A 17,709-nucleotide genomic window follows, 5' to 3' on the forward strand; every position below is an offset into this window, starting at 1 on the left:
ACGTCCAGCTTTTCTAAATAGTCCCTAACCACCGCTTTCTCCACAGAGGGCTGGCCATCTATTCCCCATGTTGTGATGCCCAGTGCAGGAGTCTGGGAGCTGACCTTGTTCGTGAAGACAGAGGCAAAAAAAGCATTGAGTACATTAGCTTTTTCCACATCCTCTGTCACTAGGTTGCCTCCCTCATTCATTAAGGGGCCCACACTTTCCTTGGCTTTCTTCTTGTTGCCAACATACCTGAAGAAACCCTTCTTGTTACTTTTGACATCTCTCGCTAGCTGCAGCTCCAGGTGCGATTTGGCCCTCCTGATTTCATTCCTACATGCCCAAGCAATATTTTTATACTCTTCCCTGGTCGTATGTCCAACCTTCCACTTCTTGTAAGCTTCTTTTTTATGTTTAAGATCCGCTAGGATTTCACCGTTAAGCCAAGCTGGTCGCCTGCCATATTAACTATTCTTTCGACACATCAGGATGGTTTGTCCCTGTAACCTCAACAGGGATTCCTTGAAATACAGCCAGCTCTCCTGGACTCCTTTCCCCTTCATGTTAGTCCCCCAGGGGATCCTACCCATCCGTTCCCTGAGGGCATCGATGTCTGCTTTCCTGAAGTCCAGGGTCCGTATCCTGCTGCTTACCTTTCTTCCCTGTGTCAGGATCCTGAACTCAACCAACTCATGGTCACCGCCTCCCAGGTTCCCATCCACTTTTGCTTCCCCCACTAATTCTTCCCGGTTTGTGAGCAGCAGGTCAAGAAAAGCTTCCCCCCAGTTGGCTCCTCTAGCACTTGCACCAGGAAATTGTTCCCTACGCTTTCCAAAAACTTCCTGGATTGTCTATGCACCTTGAACCTTCTCTTCCAATATGGAGACCAGCTTGCACTTTGTACCGACAAAGTCGCTTCTGTCCTGTGGAAGAAAGACAAACATGGCACATCCAGTGCAGGTCACAACAGCTGAACGCTCCCCATCCATATTACCTTCCTTCTACGAGCTTCCTCAGGAGTTGTAGTAACTACTCAGAGAAGCCGGCCAGATGTAAGCCTCAGTGGGCTCTCCCCGGGTGAACTCCCAGGCAAACTCCTTCTGTTCGCTGCTCAGCTGGTTCGCAGCTGACTGGCTTTTTATACAGTCAGGCCCACTTAAGGCTCACCTGGAACAAAGCACTCCCAGTTCCCGCCCTTTTCAAACAACCAATCAAGCACACGGTCAAACTGTCCTCACAACAAACACTCAGATACACTCAGATGTCCCCTTGGGTGCTCCACTGTAGGTGTGATCGCGCCTTTGCATCTGGAGTCAGAGATCTTCAATAGCAGTGCCTGTCAGACCGCACATGCACACCTCCCCTCTCTCGTGCTATGCACGTGTCTTATATATAGCGCCGTGTGGTCTGACGACCCCCAGTTCCTTCTCTACCACCTGAACTCTGGAACAGAACACTTAGCAGAGCTCACATTGTTATTTAGAGAGTATCTTACCTGTTTTTCTTCTCAATGTTTTTAGTTCCTTACTTTCCCTTTTCTGTTTCTTCCTCCTAAAACAAAAAAAATTATTAGTTCGTTCTCCTGTTTTCCCTCCCTCCCCCTCAGGGAAGCTACACTCTCATTCTTATGCCTGGTTCACCCGGGTGTAAGCGGTGTGTCTTGTGTGGAGCCGCCTTCTCTATAATGGACAGCCACGCAAAGTGTATCTGCTGCCTAGGAGAGGGACACATTCTTCAGAAGTGTTCCCATTGCCTGGGTTTGAAACTGAGAGCCAAAAAGAACATGGACCTTAAACTCAAATTAATTCTAGGGCTCTCAAGTGATTAAAAAAATTAATAATGATTAATCGTGCTGTTAAACAATAATAGAATACCATTTTATAAATATTTTGGATGTTTTCTACATTTTCAAATATATTGATTTCAATTACAACACAGAATACAAAGTCTACAGTGATCACTTTATATTATAAATATGTGCACAGTAAAAATAAAATAATTAGTATTTTTCAATTCATTTAAAGAGATTGCACTACAGAACTTGTATTATCATTACTTAGAACTTAGAAATGTAGAGTTATGTACCAAAAATAACTGCATTCAAAAATAAAACAATATAAACCTTTAGAGCTTACAAGTCCACTCAGTCCTACTTCTTGTTCAGCCAATCTCTCAGACAAACAAGTTTGTTTACATTTGCAGGAGATAATGCTGCCCGCTTCTTGTTTACCATGTCATCTGAAAGTGAGAACAGGTGTTTGCATGGCATTGTTGTTTATGATTATGGAACAGGTGCATACACCACTGCATCAACCTGTCAGCACATATACCTGTCAGGTATTCACAATGTATTGGCAGACAATTTTAGCAGACACTTCTCCCCAGAACATGAGTGAAAGATTCAGAAGTCAGTGAGTCACTTTATCTTCCATAAGTGTGGGATATTTTGTTCCAGAGAGGGTCAGAGTCCAGGTTCTCTGGCAGATGCACTCCTGATCTCTTTGTCACAAAATGATGCATGCCTGTGCACTGATCCCATTACTTCCCAGAGTATTACAAAAGATCAAACAGGACAAAGCACTAGTTATCCTAGTGGCCCTTGTGTGACTGAGATAGTATTGGTTCCCAGAACATTTTCATTTGTTCACTTGACCTCTGATGCCAGATGTCCTGTCTCAGAATGAGGGAAGGGATTCATCATCCCTAATCTGTCCTCCCTCCACCTGACTGCTTGGTTTTTGGGTGGATGTCAGAACTAGAAAGAATGTAGAATCATAGAGTCAGAGGAATGTGGGGCTTGAAGGGATCTCAAGGGGTCATCTAGTCATGTGAGACTGTGTCAAAAGCCTCATTAAAATCAAGATATATCAGATCTACTGCTTCCTGCCCAATCCACTAGGCCAGCAACGCTGTCAAAGAAGAAAATTAGGTTGGCTTGTCATGTTTTAGCAGAAGTGTTGTAAGCAAGACATGAGAAGTAATTCTGCTCTGCACTGATTAGGCCTCAACTGGAGTATTGTGTCCAGTTCTGGGCACCACATTTTAGGAAAGATGTGGACAAATTGGAGAAAGTCCAGAGAAGAGCAACAAAAATGATTAAAGGTCTAGAAAATATGACCTATGAGGAAAGATTGAAAAAACTGGGTTTGTTAAGTCTGGAGAAAAGGCTCAGAGGGGACGTAACAGTTTTCAAGTACATAAAAGGTTGTTACAATGAGGGAGAAAAATTGTTCTCCTCAACCTCTGAGGGTAGAACAAGAAGCAATGGGCTTAAATTGCAGCAAGGACAGTGTAGGTTGGACATTAGGAAAAAATTCCTAACTGTCAGGGTAGTAAAGCACAGAAATCAATTCCCTAGGGAGGTTATGGAATCTCCATCATTGGAGATTAAGAGCAGGTTAGACAAACACCTGTCAGGAATAGTCTACATAATATTTAGTCCTGCCACAAGTGCAGGGAATTGGATTAGATGACCTCTTGAGGTCCCTTTCAGTCCTACAAATCTATGATTCTGTGATTTATTCTTGATGAATCCTTGATGGCTATTACTTATCACCTATTGCCTTGAAGTTAGGCTGACTAGTTTATAATTCCCTCAGTTCTCTTTGTTTCTCTTTTTAAAGATTGGTACTGTGTTTGCCCTTCTTTAGTCCTCTGGGACCTCACCCATCCTGTATGAGTTATCAAAGATAATGCTAATGGTTCAGCGATTGCTTCAGTTAGTTCCTTAAGTACTCTAGGATGAATTTCATCAGGCCCTACAAACCTGAAATACATCTAACTTACCTTAGTTTATATCTGCAAAGAGCATATTATCTTGATAAACAGTAGAAAGGATCCATAAGAAAAATGTACAGTTTGAAGTGGAAAAGATTTGTTTCTTGGTGTGACCATCGTGAACTTCTTCCATTACAATATCAACTACCTGACATTTTAGGCTATATACTTTCACTGAAGAACTCTGTCTCTCACTCTGTCTTCTCAGGGTACTCTTGGTGGTCACTAGTGCCTTCCACCCATATATAGTCATTCTTCAGTATTTTCCCACCCTACCACATCTAGATTTCTAAGGGTATTTCCACTTGTTGTAGAACATACACCAGCATCGGACCTTCCTATACTATTAACAGATCTTACAGCATCAGCCTTCAAACCACTGGCTTCATGTCCTTTCCTTCACCTATCAGTGAATACTCTCTTTCTTATAGCAACAATATCAGCAAGAAAAGTGGGAGGGTTAAGAGTTCTTATGATTTACCATCCTTGTATAGATTTTCTCCAAGACAACGTCTCCCTCAGGCCACACCCTAAGTTCATATCCAAGATTGTGTCTGAATTCCATCTAAATCAGATTATCCTTTTACCCGGATTGTCTGAATCCTCACACTAATAGGGATGAGGCCAAGTTATATACTTTAGATGTTTGGAGAGCTTTAGCCCTTTACCTCCAGAGAACAAAACAATTTAGATCCTCCCTGAGACTTAGTTTCATTCACTGAGAGAATGAAAGGTTCTCCGATTCTACCCAAAGACTGTCAAATGGATTTTGAATTGTATTATCTATCTTGTGTTATGAGTTAGCCAAACTTGATCCACCAACCAGTGTTAGAGCTCATTTGACAAGGGCCCAAGCATCCTCAATAGCCTCTCATAAGAATGTTCTCATAGTTAAACTCTGTAAGGCTATCCTGTGGGACTCTATACAGACTTTAAGAAGATGGTATGCGTTGGTGGAGGCATCTAGGCCAAATGCTTCTTTTGTTAGGGCAGTTCTTCAGTCTGTTCTTAGAACCCCAATAAATCACCACCATAGTTAGATTACTGCTGGGAAGTCACCTGAAGTGGAATACACATAGGGACAAGCATTTGAAGAAGATAGAAAAGTTACTTCTCTGGACAGTAATTGAAGTTCTTAGAGATGTGTTTTCCCTATGTATATCCATGACTGTCCTTCTTCCCCTGTGTTTTCAAGTCCCTTGTATCTGCATACCAAAAGAGCTTCAACTAAAGGTTGAAGACCTACCTTTCAATAAGGACAAACTGTTTCGTCCTACACACCATAAAGAACTCTTGGGTGACCCTGTGTATACTTGTCATATATACACCACCCCCAAAAAAGGAAGCGGTATCAACCATACCAAAGAAACAGGGATACTCAATACACCCACCCTCAATCCAGACCTTACAAGGCGGCCAGACGCAGAAATAGACCACCTTGACAACGCCAGACACAATTACAACAAGCGGCATCACAACCATCAGGAAACAAACCACAGTTTTGAAGGCTTGGTCGAGGATCTGAACAACCTCCCCTTTACACCAGCACCTACCTGCCTATTTGGTCACTGTCTACAGCATTTTTACCAAGCTTGGGAGCATATTACATTGGGAGCATATTACATTGGGTCTTAGAAATAGTTCAGTCGGGCTATTCCATCCCTTTTACTTCTTGCTCCCCTACCCCCTATCTCTGCAGGGACCCTTCGCATGAGCAACTTTAAAGACAGGAAGTAGATTGTCATCTACAGCTAGGTGCCGTGGAACCAGTACCCACACAATACAGAGGGAAGGGTTTTTATTCTCACTGTTTCCTAACCCAGAAGAAAAGTGGTGGATGGTGACCGATACTAGACCTACAAAAACTCAACAAATTTGTACACTTCCAAAAATTCAAGATGGTCACCTTAGGCACAATAATCCCAGCTCTGGAACAGGGGGACTGGTTTTGAGCCCTCGACCTACAAGATACATATTTCCACATCTCAATACATCCAACTCACAGACTGGGAGTACTTGTGGCACCTTAGAGACTAACCAATTTATTTGAGCATGAGCTTTCGTGAGCTACAGCTCACTTCATCAGATGTTTACCGTGGAAACTGCAGCAGACTTTATATACACACAGAAATCATGAAACAATACCTCCTCCCACCCCACTGTCCTGCTGGTAATAGCTTATCTAAAGTGATCAACAGGTGGGCCATTTCCAGCACAAATCCAGGTTTTCTCACCCTCCACCCCCCCACACAAATTCACTCTCCTGCTGGTGCTAGCCCATCCAAAGTGACAACTCTTTACATAATCAAGTCGGGCTATTTCCTGCATAGATCAAGGTTTTCTCACATCCCCCCCACCCCCATACACACACAAACTCACTCTCCTGCTGGTAATAGCTCATCTAAACTGACCATTCTCCAGGTTTAAATCCAAGTTAAACCAGAACATCTGGGGGGGGGGGGTAGGAAAAAGCAAGAGGAAACAGGCTACCTTGCATAATGACTTAGCCACTCCCAGTCTCTATTTAAGCCTAAATTAATAGTATCCAATTTGCAAATGAATTCCAATTCAGCAGTTTCTCGCTGGAGTCTGGATTTGAAGTTTTTTTGTTTTAAGATAGCGACCTTCATGTCTGTGATTGCGTGACCAGAGAGATTGAAGTGTTCTCCGACTGGTTTATGAATGTTATAATTCTTGACATCTGATTTGTGTCCATTTATTCTTTTACGTAGAGACTGTCCAGTTTGACCAATGTACATGGCAGAGGGGCATTGCTGGCACATGATGGCATAGATCACATTGGTGGATGTGCAGGTGAACGAGCCTCTGATAGTGTGGCTGATGTTATTAGGCCCTGTGATGGTGTCCCCTGAATAGATATGTGGGCACAATTGGCAACGGGCTTTGTTGCAAGGATAAGTTCCTGGGTTAGTGGTTCTGTTGTGTGGTATGTGGTTGTTGGTGAGTATTTGCTTCAGGTTGCGGGGCTGTCTGTAGGCAAGGACTGGCCTGTCTCCCAAGACTTGTGAGAGTGTTGGGTCATCCTTTAGGATAGGTTGTAGATCCTTAATAATGCGTTGGAGGGGTTTTAGTTGGGGGCTGAAGGTGACGGCTAGTGGCGTTCTGTTATTTTCTTTGTTAGGCCTGTCCTGTAGTAGGTAACTTCTGGGAACTCTTCTGGCTCTATCAATCTGTTTCTTTACTTCTGCAGGTGGGTATTGTAGTTGTAAGAAAGCTTGACAGAGATCTTGTAGGTGTTTGTCTCTGTCTGAGGGGTTGGAGCAAATGCGGTTGTATCGCAGAGCTTGGCTGTAGACGATGGATCGTGTGGTGTGGTCAGGGTGAAAGCTGGAGGTAGGAATAGCGGTCAGTAGGTTTACGGTATAGGGTGGTGTTTATGTGGCCATTGTTTATTAGCACTGTAGTGTCCAGGAAGTGGATCTCTTGTGTGGACTGGACCAGGCTGAGGTTGGTGGTGGGATGGAAATTGTTGAAATCATGGTGGAATTCCTCAAGGGCTTCTTTTCCATGGGTCCAGATGATGAAGATGTCATCAATATAGCGCAAGTAGAGTAGGGGCTTTAGGGGACGAGAGCTGAGGAAGCGTTGTTCTAAATCAGCCATAAAAATGTTGGCATACTGTGGGGCCATGCGGGTACCCATAGCAGTGCCGCTGATCTGAAGGTATACATTGTCCCCAAATGTGAAATAGTTATGGGTAAGGACAAAGTCACAAAGTTCAGCCACCAGGTTAGCCGTGACATTATCGGGGATAGTGTTCTTGACGGCTTGTAGTCCATCTTTGTGTGGAAATGGCCCACCTGTTGATCACTTTAGATAAGCTATTACCAGCAGGACAGTGGGGTGGGAGGAGGTATTGTTTCATGATTTCTGTGTGTATATAAAGTCTGCTGCAGTTTCCACGGTAAACATCTGATGAAGTGAGCTGTAGCTCACGAAAGCTCATGCTCAAATAAATTGGTTAGTCTCTAAGGTGCCACAAGTACTCCTTTTCTTTTTGCGAATACAGACTAACACGGCTGTTCCTCTGAAACTCACAGACTATTCCTCCTATTCACAGTGGAACATGACCACTTCCAATACAGAGTGCTCCTGTTCAGACTGTCTACTGCACCGAGGGTGTTCTCCAAAACTCACAGCCCACCTGCACAAACAAGGAATCATAATTTTCCCATACCTAGACGATTGCCTTATCAAAGGACATTCATACACAGAGACAGAAACAATCACATGACTGACTATCAACCTCTTCAAAGACTGGGGTTGCAAATAAACTTTCAGAAGTCCACATTGACACCCACACAACAACTGGAATTCATCGGGGCACACCTGGACTCAATTCAAGCCAGAGCCTCACTACCTCATGCCAGATTCCTAGCCATCAAACATCTCATAGACACCATCTCCATCTGTCCACGAATCAAGGCAGATTACACATGTGGTGTCTTCAGGGCTGGCTGCGTTCAGTATACAAACCCACCAAACATAGCCTCAACATTATGGTAACACCACCGACCAAGGTTTTAGCATCCCTACAATGGTAGAAAAGACCAGAGAACATCTGCGTAGATGTTCCCTTTCACCACAGACCTCCTTCAGTCATGATCACAACAGATGCCTCCCTACTGGGCTGAGGGGCACACCTTGACTACCACATGACACAAGGCAGGTGGTCGACATCAGAAGCAGACCTTCACATAAATTTGCTAGAACTCAGAGCAGTAAGATATGCCTGTCTTCACTTCCTACCGCTCATAAGAAACAAATCAATTTGAGTGATGACAATGTCACATGCATATTCTACATCAACGGACAAGGTGGGGGGCTGATCCCACTCCCTAGGCTTTGAAGGAACTGGTGTATCCAGCAGGACATTGACATCTCAGCTTCTTACCTATCAGGATGCTAAAACACTGCTGCCGACACTCTAAGCAGATGGTTCTCACAGGAGCACGCATAGGAACTGAACCCTACGGTCTTCAACAGATAATCTATCAACTTATTCGCCACAGCACAGAACCACAAATGCCCGCTATTTTGTTCCCGGGCGGGACTCAGTCCCTGATCCTTGGGGGGATGCTTTCCTAATTCAGTGGGACAGGACACTCATGTATGCATTCCCACTGATCCCATAATACACAGAGTCTTACGCAAGACCAGGGACGACAAAGCCAAGAGCATCTTGATTGCCCCAGCATGGCCCAGACAGATCTTGTACCCCTACCTGCTGCGTATGTCAATTCATCCTCCACAAACTCTTCCAATGAGGACAGACCTCCTGTCACAGGCGAATGGTCAGATCCTTCATCCACAACTGGTGAAGCTCCATCTGAAAGCATGGCTCCTCTATGGTTCCAGTTACACGAGTTAACCTGTTTGGAGCAGGCAGTGGCGGATGTAGAGTTAGTGGGGCCCCGTGCACAGCTTCATTTTCAGGGCCCCCCCTTGGGGCCCAACCAAGAAAAAAAATTCTCTCTTATTCCCCCTCCCCTCCCATTTTTCATTCTTTTTTTCCGTCCTCCTCCTCCTATATTATAAGTAAAGGGAAGTAAGTGAAAACAAAGTCAGGTACCTTGATTGGGGCAGGGGATTGGGGTGCAGGAATGAGTGTGGGGGGCGGGTTCTGGGAGGAAGTTTGGGTGCTGGGTGTGGGCTCTGGGTTGAGGCAGGGGGTTGGGGTGTGGGAGGTGGGTGAGAGGTATGGGCTCTGGGAGCAACTTTGGGTGCAGGGTGCAGGCTCTGGGCTGGGGTGCTGGAGGGGAGCAGGGGGCGGCGCTTACCTTGGGCAGCGCGGCTCCCAAAGCAGACGGCACATGCCCCCCCTCCGGCAGCGGCCCCTAGGCTGTGGCGGGGGGGGGGGGGCAGAGGGTCTCTGCTGCAGTTCCCGACCAATGGGAGCTGTGGAGTCCGTGCTCGGGGTCAGGGCAGTGCACGGAGACATCGCCCCCAGGTGCCGCAGGGACATGCCAGCCACTTCCAGGAGAAAAGCAGCACAGAGGGAGGGAGGCAGAGCGGGCAGGGAGCCGCCTTAGCCCTGCTGCAGAGCGGGCAGGGAGCCGCCTTAGCCCTGCTGCTGGCACGTCTCTGCGCGCCTCTTACGGGGAGGGGGGCAGCGGGTCTCTGTGTGCTGCCTGGGGTGGGGGCAGCGCATGGAGCCACCTTCCCCCCCCCCCAACCCAAGGGTCCACAGAGGTGTGCCAGCAGCTGGATGCTTCCAGGAGTGGTGTGGGGCCAGCAGCCGCAGCATGCAGACAGCCTGCCTGCCTGAGCCCTGCTGCGGCCAGCCAGGACTCAGGGGCAGGTTGTCAGATATTTGTCCTCATTTTGGGGGCTCCCCGTTGTTGGGGCCCTGTTTCACGGTAAATCTGCTCCTGGGAGCAGGTCAAACGCGTATTATTGAACAGCAGATGTGATTCCACATGCAATACTTACCTATAAAAGTGGAAATGTTTTTCCACAAGGTGCCTACATAAACAACTGACTCCCTGCGCTACACCCCTTCCAATGGTGCTAGACTACCTTGTAGAGCTAAAGAACCCAGAGTTCTCATTAAGTTTTATGAAAGTACATCTCACAGTGATTAACACCTTCCATGACAAAATCGACGGATTCTCAACATTTATACATCCAACTACAAAACGCTTCCTTGCGGGACTTCAGAGCCTTTACCCTGAAGTGCACCCTCCCACGCCCACCTGGGATCTGAACTTAGTCCTCAGGGGACTCATGAGACCCCCCTTTGAACCCCCTAGCTACCTGTTCCTTACAACACATGTCAGTGAAGGTAGCATTCCTCATTGCCATCAAATCAGCTAGAAGGGTGAGCAAGATTAGTGCACTGAAGGCCAGTCCACCCTACATGTTTCTCTTCAAGGATAAGGTCTCACTGTGACGTCACCTTAAATTCCTTCCAAAAGTGACGTACACCTTCCACATCAACCAGCCTATCCACCTCCCTATGTTCTACCCTAAACCACATAAAACCTCACAGGAGGCTTCATTACACACCCTTGATGTTAGGAAGGCAATAGCCTTCTACTTAGGACTAAACCTTTTCATAAATCACCAAGACTGTTCTTTTCTACAACCGAATAATCCAAGGGTGTTGCGATATCCAAGCAAGACTTTCAAGTGGATAGGACTGTATCCAAACATGCTATCAAACCTATGACATAGAAGTCCCTGATGGGGTGAGGTCCCACGCTATTCGAGCCATGTCAATATCTGCGGCATTCCTGCATAACGCACCCATTCTGGATATCTGCAAAACCGCCACATGGGTGTCAGAACATGCTTTTGTCAAGCACTGTGCCATTACACAGGACTCCAGGGCAGATGCCATATTAGGCCTTACTGTCCTTTCCGCTGTGACTATGCACATAACTCCAAAGTCCCCCCCAACCAATCACCTGAAGTGGAGCACCCACAGGGCCATCACCCACAGGGACATCACTTCGAGATGTGTGTAGGCCCTGCTCCTCTCCTCTACTTTGGCGTTTGACACAAGGACTCTACGGTAGAGAAGGAACTGAGAGGGTCGGACCATGCACGAGCTGAAGAGACTCCAGTGGGCCGCGAGACAGCTGCTGCACATGCGTGGCCCGACCAAGCACTGCTACTGAAAATCTCTGATCAACGGTGCCGGGACACACCTTCACCAGAAGTGAAGAGGCGCACCCACCGCGACACACATCTCAAAGAACCTCAGTTATTGCACAGGGTGAGTAACCCTCTCTTCTGCTTTACCAAGCCCTCCTTGGAACCAAAACAGGACGGGCGTCCCAAGATGGTGCTCCATACAGGGGTTATCAAAAGCCACGATCAGATCACAGACACTGAGACTACCTAAGAAGGCCCTGGCATCAAGCGGTCATTAGCACTGATGCTCTGGATTGCTGTGTAAAAGTCACGGTCCTGGCTTAGAACTGGAAGCTAATCAAAATTGGAGGTTGGTAGCCCAGAACCCAGCAATAGTCTAATAAAATTCTCTTCTATGAGGCTCTGTCCACATATGGGTCAGTCAGAGCTTTGAGGCCCTGAAACCACATCTGTGCTTGGCTGCTAGTATTAATTTTTACAGCCCCCCAGATTTGTGCTGGATCTTGGCTTTACAGATCCAGTTTTTCAGAAGTGGAACCAGAGGCCAGAGAGCCAGTCTAGGCACACAGCCAGACTTTTTAGATCAACCTAGACAGACCCAAGCCTCTTGACAGACAGAGGGATCTTGATGGTGAGTGGATGCTTAAGTCAATGCTGGATTTACAGATGGCCAGACTTAATCAACTAGGGCTGAAGAGCCTCTCCCACTGCGTGGGCACTGAGTCAGCCCTCCAGTATCTGCAGGACAATCCTTTCAGTCGATGCTGAGCTTGCCCAGTGCCAGCCATTGACAAATTGTGCCTCCCGACATTGTGGGGGGCACAATCTAAAGAGGAGGACACGTGACTGCCCCACCTGCATCCCTAGCAACTCCCCACCTTGTGCCCAGCCTGGGGCTGCCATGCCCTCCCCACCCTACCAGAGTTACCTGGGCGGGGGGTGGTTGTCCTCCTGCTGCGTCTCCCCCCGGCATGTTCAGCCCCTGTCCCTGGCAGGTGAGGAGCGGGAGGGAGCCACTTCTCATGCTGGCTGAAGTTTGCCACTCCAGGTCGCTGCTCTGTGCAGTGTGGTGGCTGCCTGAGAGAGCCCAATTGGGGTGGTGTCGGGTCACCCCGCCACCAGATCTGGCTGCCAGAGACAGGGGCTGAGTGAGTCGTAAACATGCTGTGGTGGGGTGGGGGCGGGGAATGGCTTCCGTCTCCCTCGTCCCTGTACCGGCAACCAGCCTGGGCGGGGAGCGGCCCGTCACTACCGCCACCTCCCTAAATGGACTCTCTCAGGCAGCCGTTGCACTGCACAGAGCAGCGATCCACAGCGGCCAGCACAAGTGGTTGGTCCCACCCCCTCCTGTCCCCACCCAGGCCTGGCTGCCAGGGACAGGGCCAAGCGAGCCTGAGGGCAGGCGCAGCAGGGGGAAGGCCAGAGCCGCTCTCCCCAGTGCCAGCAGGCCAAGCAGAAATCTGGAGGGGGGTCACTTGACTCGGCATGCCCCCCCATGTTGTACCTATGGTACTAATCTTAGTCAACTGGACTGAAGAGCCGCCCTCGTCAGTAGGACTATGCGAGGTAGCCCTTCTGCTGCTCAGGTCCAGCCAAAGCTCTCCTCTTATGTTCCTTATAGAACCCCACAGTCTCACTCTAAACAAAATTTGCTCCCAAAGGGCAGACGATGAAAACAAGATGAGAAGCATGGAAAACAGTGAGTGTGCTCAGAGCTCACTCAACTTCAGTGGCTCAAAGGAACTGAAGAGTAGTTTGGACCAAGACTTCTCAACCCTTCTCTTTCTGAGACTCCCCACCACAACATACGATAAAAACTCCAGGGCCCGGGGGGGCTTTGGGCTCCTGGCTTCAGCCACCAGCTGTATGTCGGGGGGCGTGCTCTGGGGCTTTAGCTCTGCAGGGCTTGAGGCTTCAACTGCAGCAGGGTTCTGGACTTCAACCACCAAGCAGGGACAGGTTCAGGGCTTCAGCTGTGGGCTCTGGGCTTGGGCAGGGCTTGGCTTAGACTTTCTGTGCTGCAGGGTGTTGGGTGTATGGGGGGCTCAGGGCTTCACCCACATGGGTCGCTGGGGCTCTGGGCAGGATGGAGCTTGGGGCTTCAGCCCCACAAGGGCACTGGGGCTCCAGTCTTTAGGCGCATGGAGACGCCACTCCCAGCTTCAGCCCCGTGGGGAGCGCTGTGGCTCGGGGCGCCAGGCTTCAACCCTGTGGAGGGGCACCAGGGCTAGGGGTTTTAGCCCTGGTGGGGGGAGTGCTGAGGCTTGGGCCTCCCCGTGGCTCCACTCCTGGTTTCAGCCCCTTAGAGGTGCTGGGGCTCAGGGTACCAGGCTTGAGCTGTGGGGCCCTGTGGTCCCCTGAAACCAACTTACAGATCCCCAGGAGGCTGCGAACCCCTGGTTGAGAACCGCTGGTTTGGACTATGCTGGCTTTTATGCCTCTGGAACTCTCCAGGATGGGAGGAGAGGCAGAGAGGTGTGAGTGCATGCCAGATCATTTTAATAATGCACACTGCAGGGTTCTTGATTCTACCCCGGCAATATGCAGAAAGTTCGTCTTCTCTGAAGCTGTCTGTGGAAAAAGTTTGTTGTTTCAGCATATTTATTTTTATTTATGTAATGGGTATAACAAGTTCAGGCATTAACACAGGTAATCTCACATTTAAATTTTAAGAGGTTTAGTTTTTAAAAGCACTTACAATAACTTATTTTTTTATTTTATTTTAAAATTGATTTTTGAAAAAAAATCCTGCTTTTTATCTACCTTTATGCGGTACGCCCCCTCTTTGAAGCCTTATCCAGCTGATTGGGGATGGTTACCAGAGAACCTTGATGGTTGAGGAGAGAGAAAACCTGCTTCCCTGGTGGTTAGTTGGCCTGCACCCTTGAGTCCTTTGTGTGTCTCTCTTTTGCTTCTCTGTTTGTTCCATGCATTCTTGTTGCTTGCATCCACTTGTGCTCCTGAGCTGTTGAATGGCTTGGGAGCAAAGCTGGGGGGGGCCGAGACCTCCCGCTGTAACAACTGTCTCTCTTTCTTACAAAGCAGCGCTGGCCCCTACCAGAATGGTCCCAAGAGGCCTTGTAGATCTAGCATCTCTTGGCCTTTGTTTTGCTCCATTTGGGTTTCACCGCCAGGAGAGGGAGCAGGAACAAATAGAGTCAAAGCGTTCTGTGTCTGGGCCCTGGAAGTCTCAGTGCACTGAGGGGTGACGGAGCAGGGGCGATGATGTTTGTTTCTGCTGCCGCCATGATAAAAGCTGGGGTTACAGTGGCAAAGGTGTGACTGCAGCACGTCCACGTTTTTGCCATTGCTGAAGGCAGCGAATGGGACCTGTAGCTAGAAGGAGGTGTGGCCAAACCCTGTGAACACATTAGAACTATTTCTTATATATGCTGGAGAGAAGTGCAGTCCCAAAGGGCTAGATTTATAAAAGGACTTTGGCAGCTAACTGTGTCTTTAATCCATAATGTCGCTGCCACTGCCGTCACAGAACCACAGCTCAGTTGACACATAACCCTGCAGACACTGAAGGGTCTGACAGTAACATCCCCTAACTACCGAAGTCCTGACACCACAAAGATGCTCAGCATGTGAGGTCACACCTAAGCCTGGCAGCATTCTCAAACTCTGCAGCCACTGACTTATCGTGGCTAAGGGGCCTGAGCTGTCAGGCCACTCAGAGCATGCCTAATTCCCCAACAAAAGCCAGCTAGGGGAGGGGAAGAGTGAGTGGGCAGGCAAGTTTACAACCAATAGCTAAGTGATTAGCTGGGATGTGGGAGACCCAGGTTTGCAGTTCAGTGCTGCCTGAGTTAGAGAAGGGTCTAAGTCTGGGACCAAGGAGAGGGAGGGTTGAGATGGTATCTGAAACCATGAAAGGCAATAAGGTTATGCAGGGCAGGGCCACAGAAAAGCCTGAAGGGCATCAGAGCAACCATGAGGGGCTCTGAGACAGTGCTGGGAGTAATGCTGTGAGGAAAGGAAAGACGCACAAAAGCCCAGCAAGGTGCAGGAAAGGCGTGAGAACCAGATCCCCAGAAGTATTTAGGCACCAACACTCTTTTCTGATACTGTACCATTCTCAGTATTCCCTCAGGGCGTCCCCTTTTGCACACCATTGAGGTCTTTCAGACGTCTTTATGGCACGTCACCCCTATGTAACTCATTGCTCTTCATGGCTTCAGCTGCCATCTCATGGCCCTCTCCTTCCGCCATTGTTAGTCCATCATCAAGGCAGAGACGTTCGCTTTGCACAGACGCAGGCTTCGTGCCTTTGTTTGCGTATTCTGAGGTTGCTGGCCCTAACCAGGGGAATTGTGTTTACTTGAGCCAGTGGCTATGCAACACCACCTGTGGCTTTTTAGAAGCAGAAGTCAGTGTGGCCAGGTGAGTGCAATAACTTGGCATGCCTATAAACCATGCTGTTCAACTGCCTGTTTCCTTCCTCTTACAGGTACCTGTCCTTAGTCAGAGCAACAGATGGACCAGAGTATTCACAGACTGAATTTCAAGCAACCAGGATTGGAAACTTTAAATTATTTGTTGTCATCAAACGTCACCAGCCCCCTGAGGAATTGCTCCAAAGTCTCCTTCCAATTTGGATCATTCTGGCCAAGTGCAGCCTGTAGGCGTGAACAACAGGCTGCAAGTGGTGTGGCAGCTGGTGTCTCATTAAAGTGAAATTGTATTACAAGGCTTGTGTTTTGTAACCAATCATGGGCCGCACTGGGGGGGGGGGGGGTGGCTTGCTGCATTTCTGAAGGGAAGGCCACAAAGTGCAGGGCTCATAATAGGGCAGAGGGGGAGGTGCCAAACAACTGAGCTGAATTCACCCTTCCAACAGCTAAGAATGCAAGATGCAACTATGGTCAGCAGCACTACGGGCAAGGCTATAAATTTATGATGCAAGGCCCCCTTCCCCGCCTTTGCAGGCTCAGCTAGTCTCCCCTAGACAGTGAATCACCTCCAGTGAGATATGTTTATTTTCTTTCAGACAGGCCTTTTCTCGCAGTCCCTGCCCTTTGCACTGGTACCTCAGCAGCAGGCAGGAAGTATGAAGGAAAAGTGCATCTGCCTGACCCCTGCAGTCATCTCCTTTCTGTGGAAGCATGGCTTTGCTCCCTGAATGCGGGAAGTGGGATATGCACTTAAGCCCAGCTGAGCCAAACCAGCAGCCAACCTGGCACAGAGCAGGTACTGACTGGAGTTTTACAGACCCAAAATAGAGGTGACTGCACCAAATTCTATTATGGATATAAAAAGCACCTTAGTTTTAGAGCCTTATCTGAGCATGGGTGCAGCGTGTTTCAAGGAGGGATGCAGCCATCCTGGCCCCAATGTGATGCAGTCCAAATGCCCATAGATCAAGTGGCAAGCGTCAGGGTGGATTTGTGGCATCATGGCAGGGATAGTGGAAGACTAAGCACTGAAATGGTGGGGTTGTGTTTTTCATACATGCGTAGTCATCACTGTTTGTCCAAGTTGTCTTCCTTGAACCTCGTTCTTCTAGCACCCAGCAGGCAACTGTCCTGCAGTGACTGCAGTGGCAGCATGTCCCCTATAGCCTGCTGAAAAGTGGCCATGCTGAGCTCAAGATGATGGGTATCCTCCTGAAGCAAATGTGAAGATGCTTACTGAGAGGGCAGCTGGTGGGCTTGTGCTTACACTGTATCACCCCAGGATAGGGAAGGGCTGAGTTATGAGCCATCTGGTCCCTACCACTGCTGGGAGTCTTTTGTGGTAGTCCTTAGATGCCCTGCTGTGCAGGTTGCTTCACAAAACCCAGGGTTCCCCATCCATGAGAGCCTGCCCACAGGCAAACTACTGCCCACGGGCCACATGTGGCCCGCAGGACTGTCCTGCCTGGCCCCTGAGCTCCTGGCCCAGGAGGCTTGCCCCTGGACTCTCCCCTGCTGCCCCGCAGCCTCAGCTCACTGTGCCACCGGTGCAACGCTCTGGGCGGGGGTGGCATGGGCGAGCTCCCGGGGCATCGCAGCTGCAGCGCCCGGTCTGATCCGGTCTCTGTGCTGCGCCGCGTGGCTGCCTCTCATGGTGCAGCCGCGCTGCCAGCCACCGGTGCTCCAGGCAGCACAGAAAGGGGGCAGGGAGCAGGGGCGGGGTTGGATAGAGGGCGGGGTAGTTCGGGGGGGTTGTCAGGGGCGTGGATAGGGGTTGGGGGCGGTCAGAGGGTGGGGAATGGGGGGGGTGGTGTTGAATGGGGCAGGGAGTCCCGAGGGGGGCAGTCAGGAAGGAGCGGGGGGTTGGATGGGGTGATGGGGGGCAGTCAGAGGATAGGGAGCTGGGGGTGTGTGTGGATGGGGCGGGGTC

The 17,709-nt window shown here is 49.0% G+C and overlaps 1 protein-coding gene across 5 annotated transcripts in view; it reads left to right on the plus strand.

The window, feature by feature from the left end:
* Positions 1–16,053, plus strand: part of IQANK1 (IQ motif and ankyrin repeat containing 1) — a 116,005-nt gene extending 99,952 nt beyond the window's left edge. For all 5 annotated transcript variants that reach the window (XM_078851354.1, XM_078851356.1, XM_078851355.1 and 2 more), the window contains one exon: positions 15,836–16,053. In XM_078851354.1, the coding sequence (XP_078707480.1) occupies positions 15,836–16,010 (175 nt within the window). In that variant the 3' untranslated portion in view covers positions 16,011–16,053. The remainder of the gene's footprint in view (positions 1–15,835) is intronic.
* The last annotated feature ends 1,656 nt before the right edge of the window (positions 16,054–17,709 follow it).

The sequence above is a fragment of the Lepidochelys kempii genome, chromosome 2 (genome assembly GCF_965140285.1).
Source record: "Lepidochelys kempii isolate rLepKem1 chromosome 2, rLepKem1.hap1, whole genome shotgun sequence".
In the NCBI taxonomy this organism is placed as follows: domain Eukaryota; kingdom Metazoa; phylum Chordata; order Testudines; family Cheloniidae; genus Lepidochelys; species Lepidochelys kempii.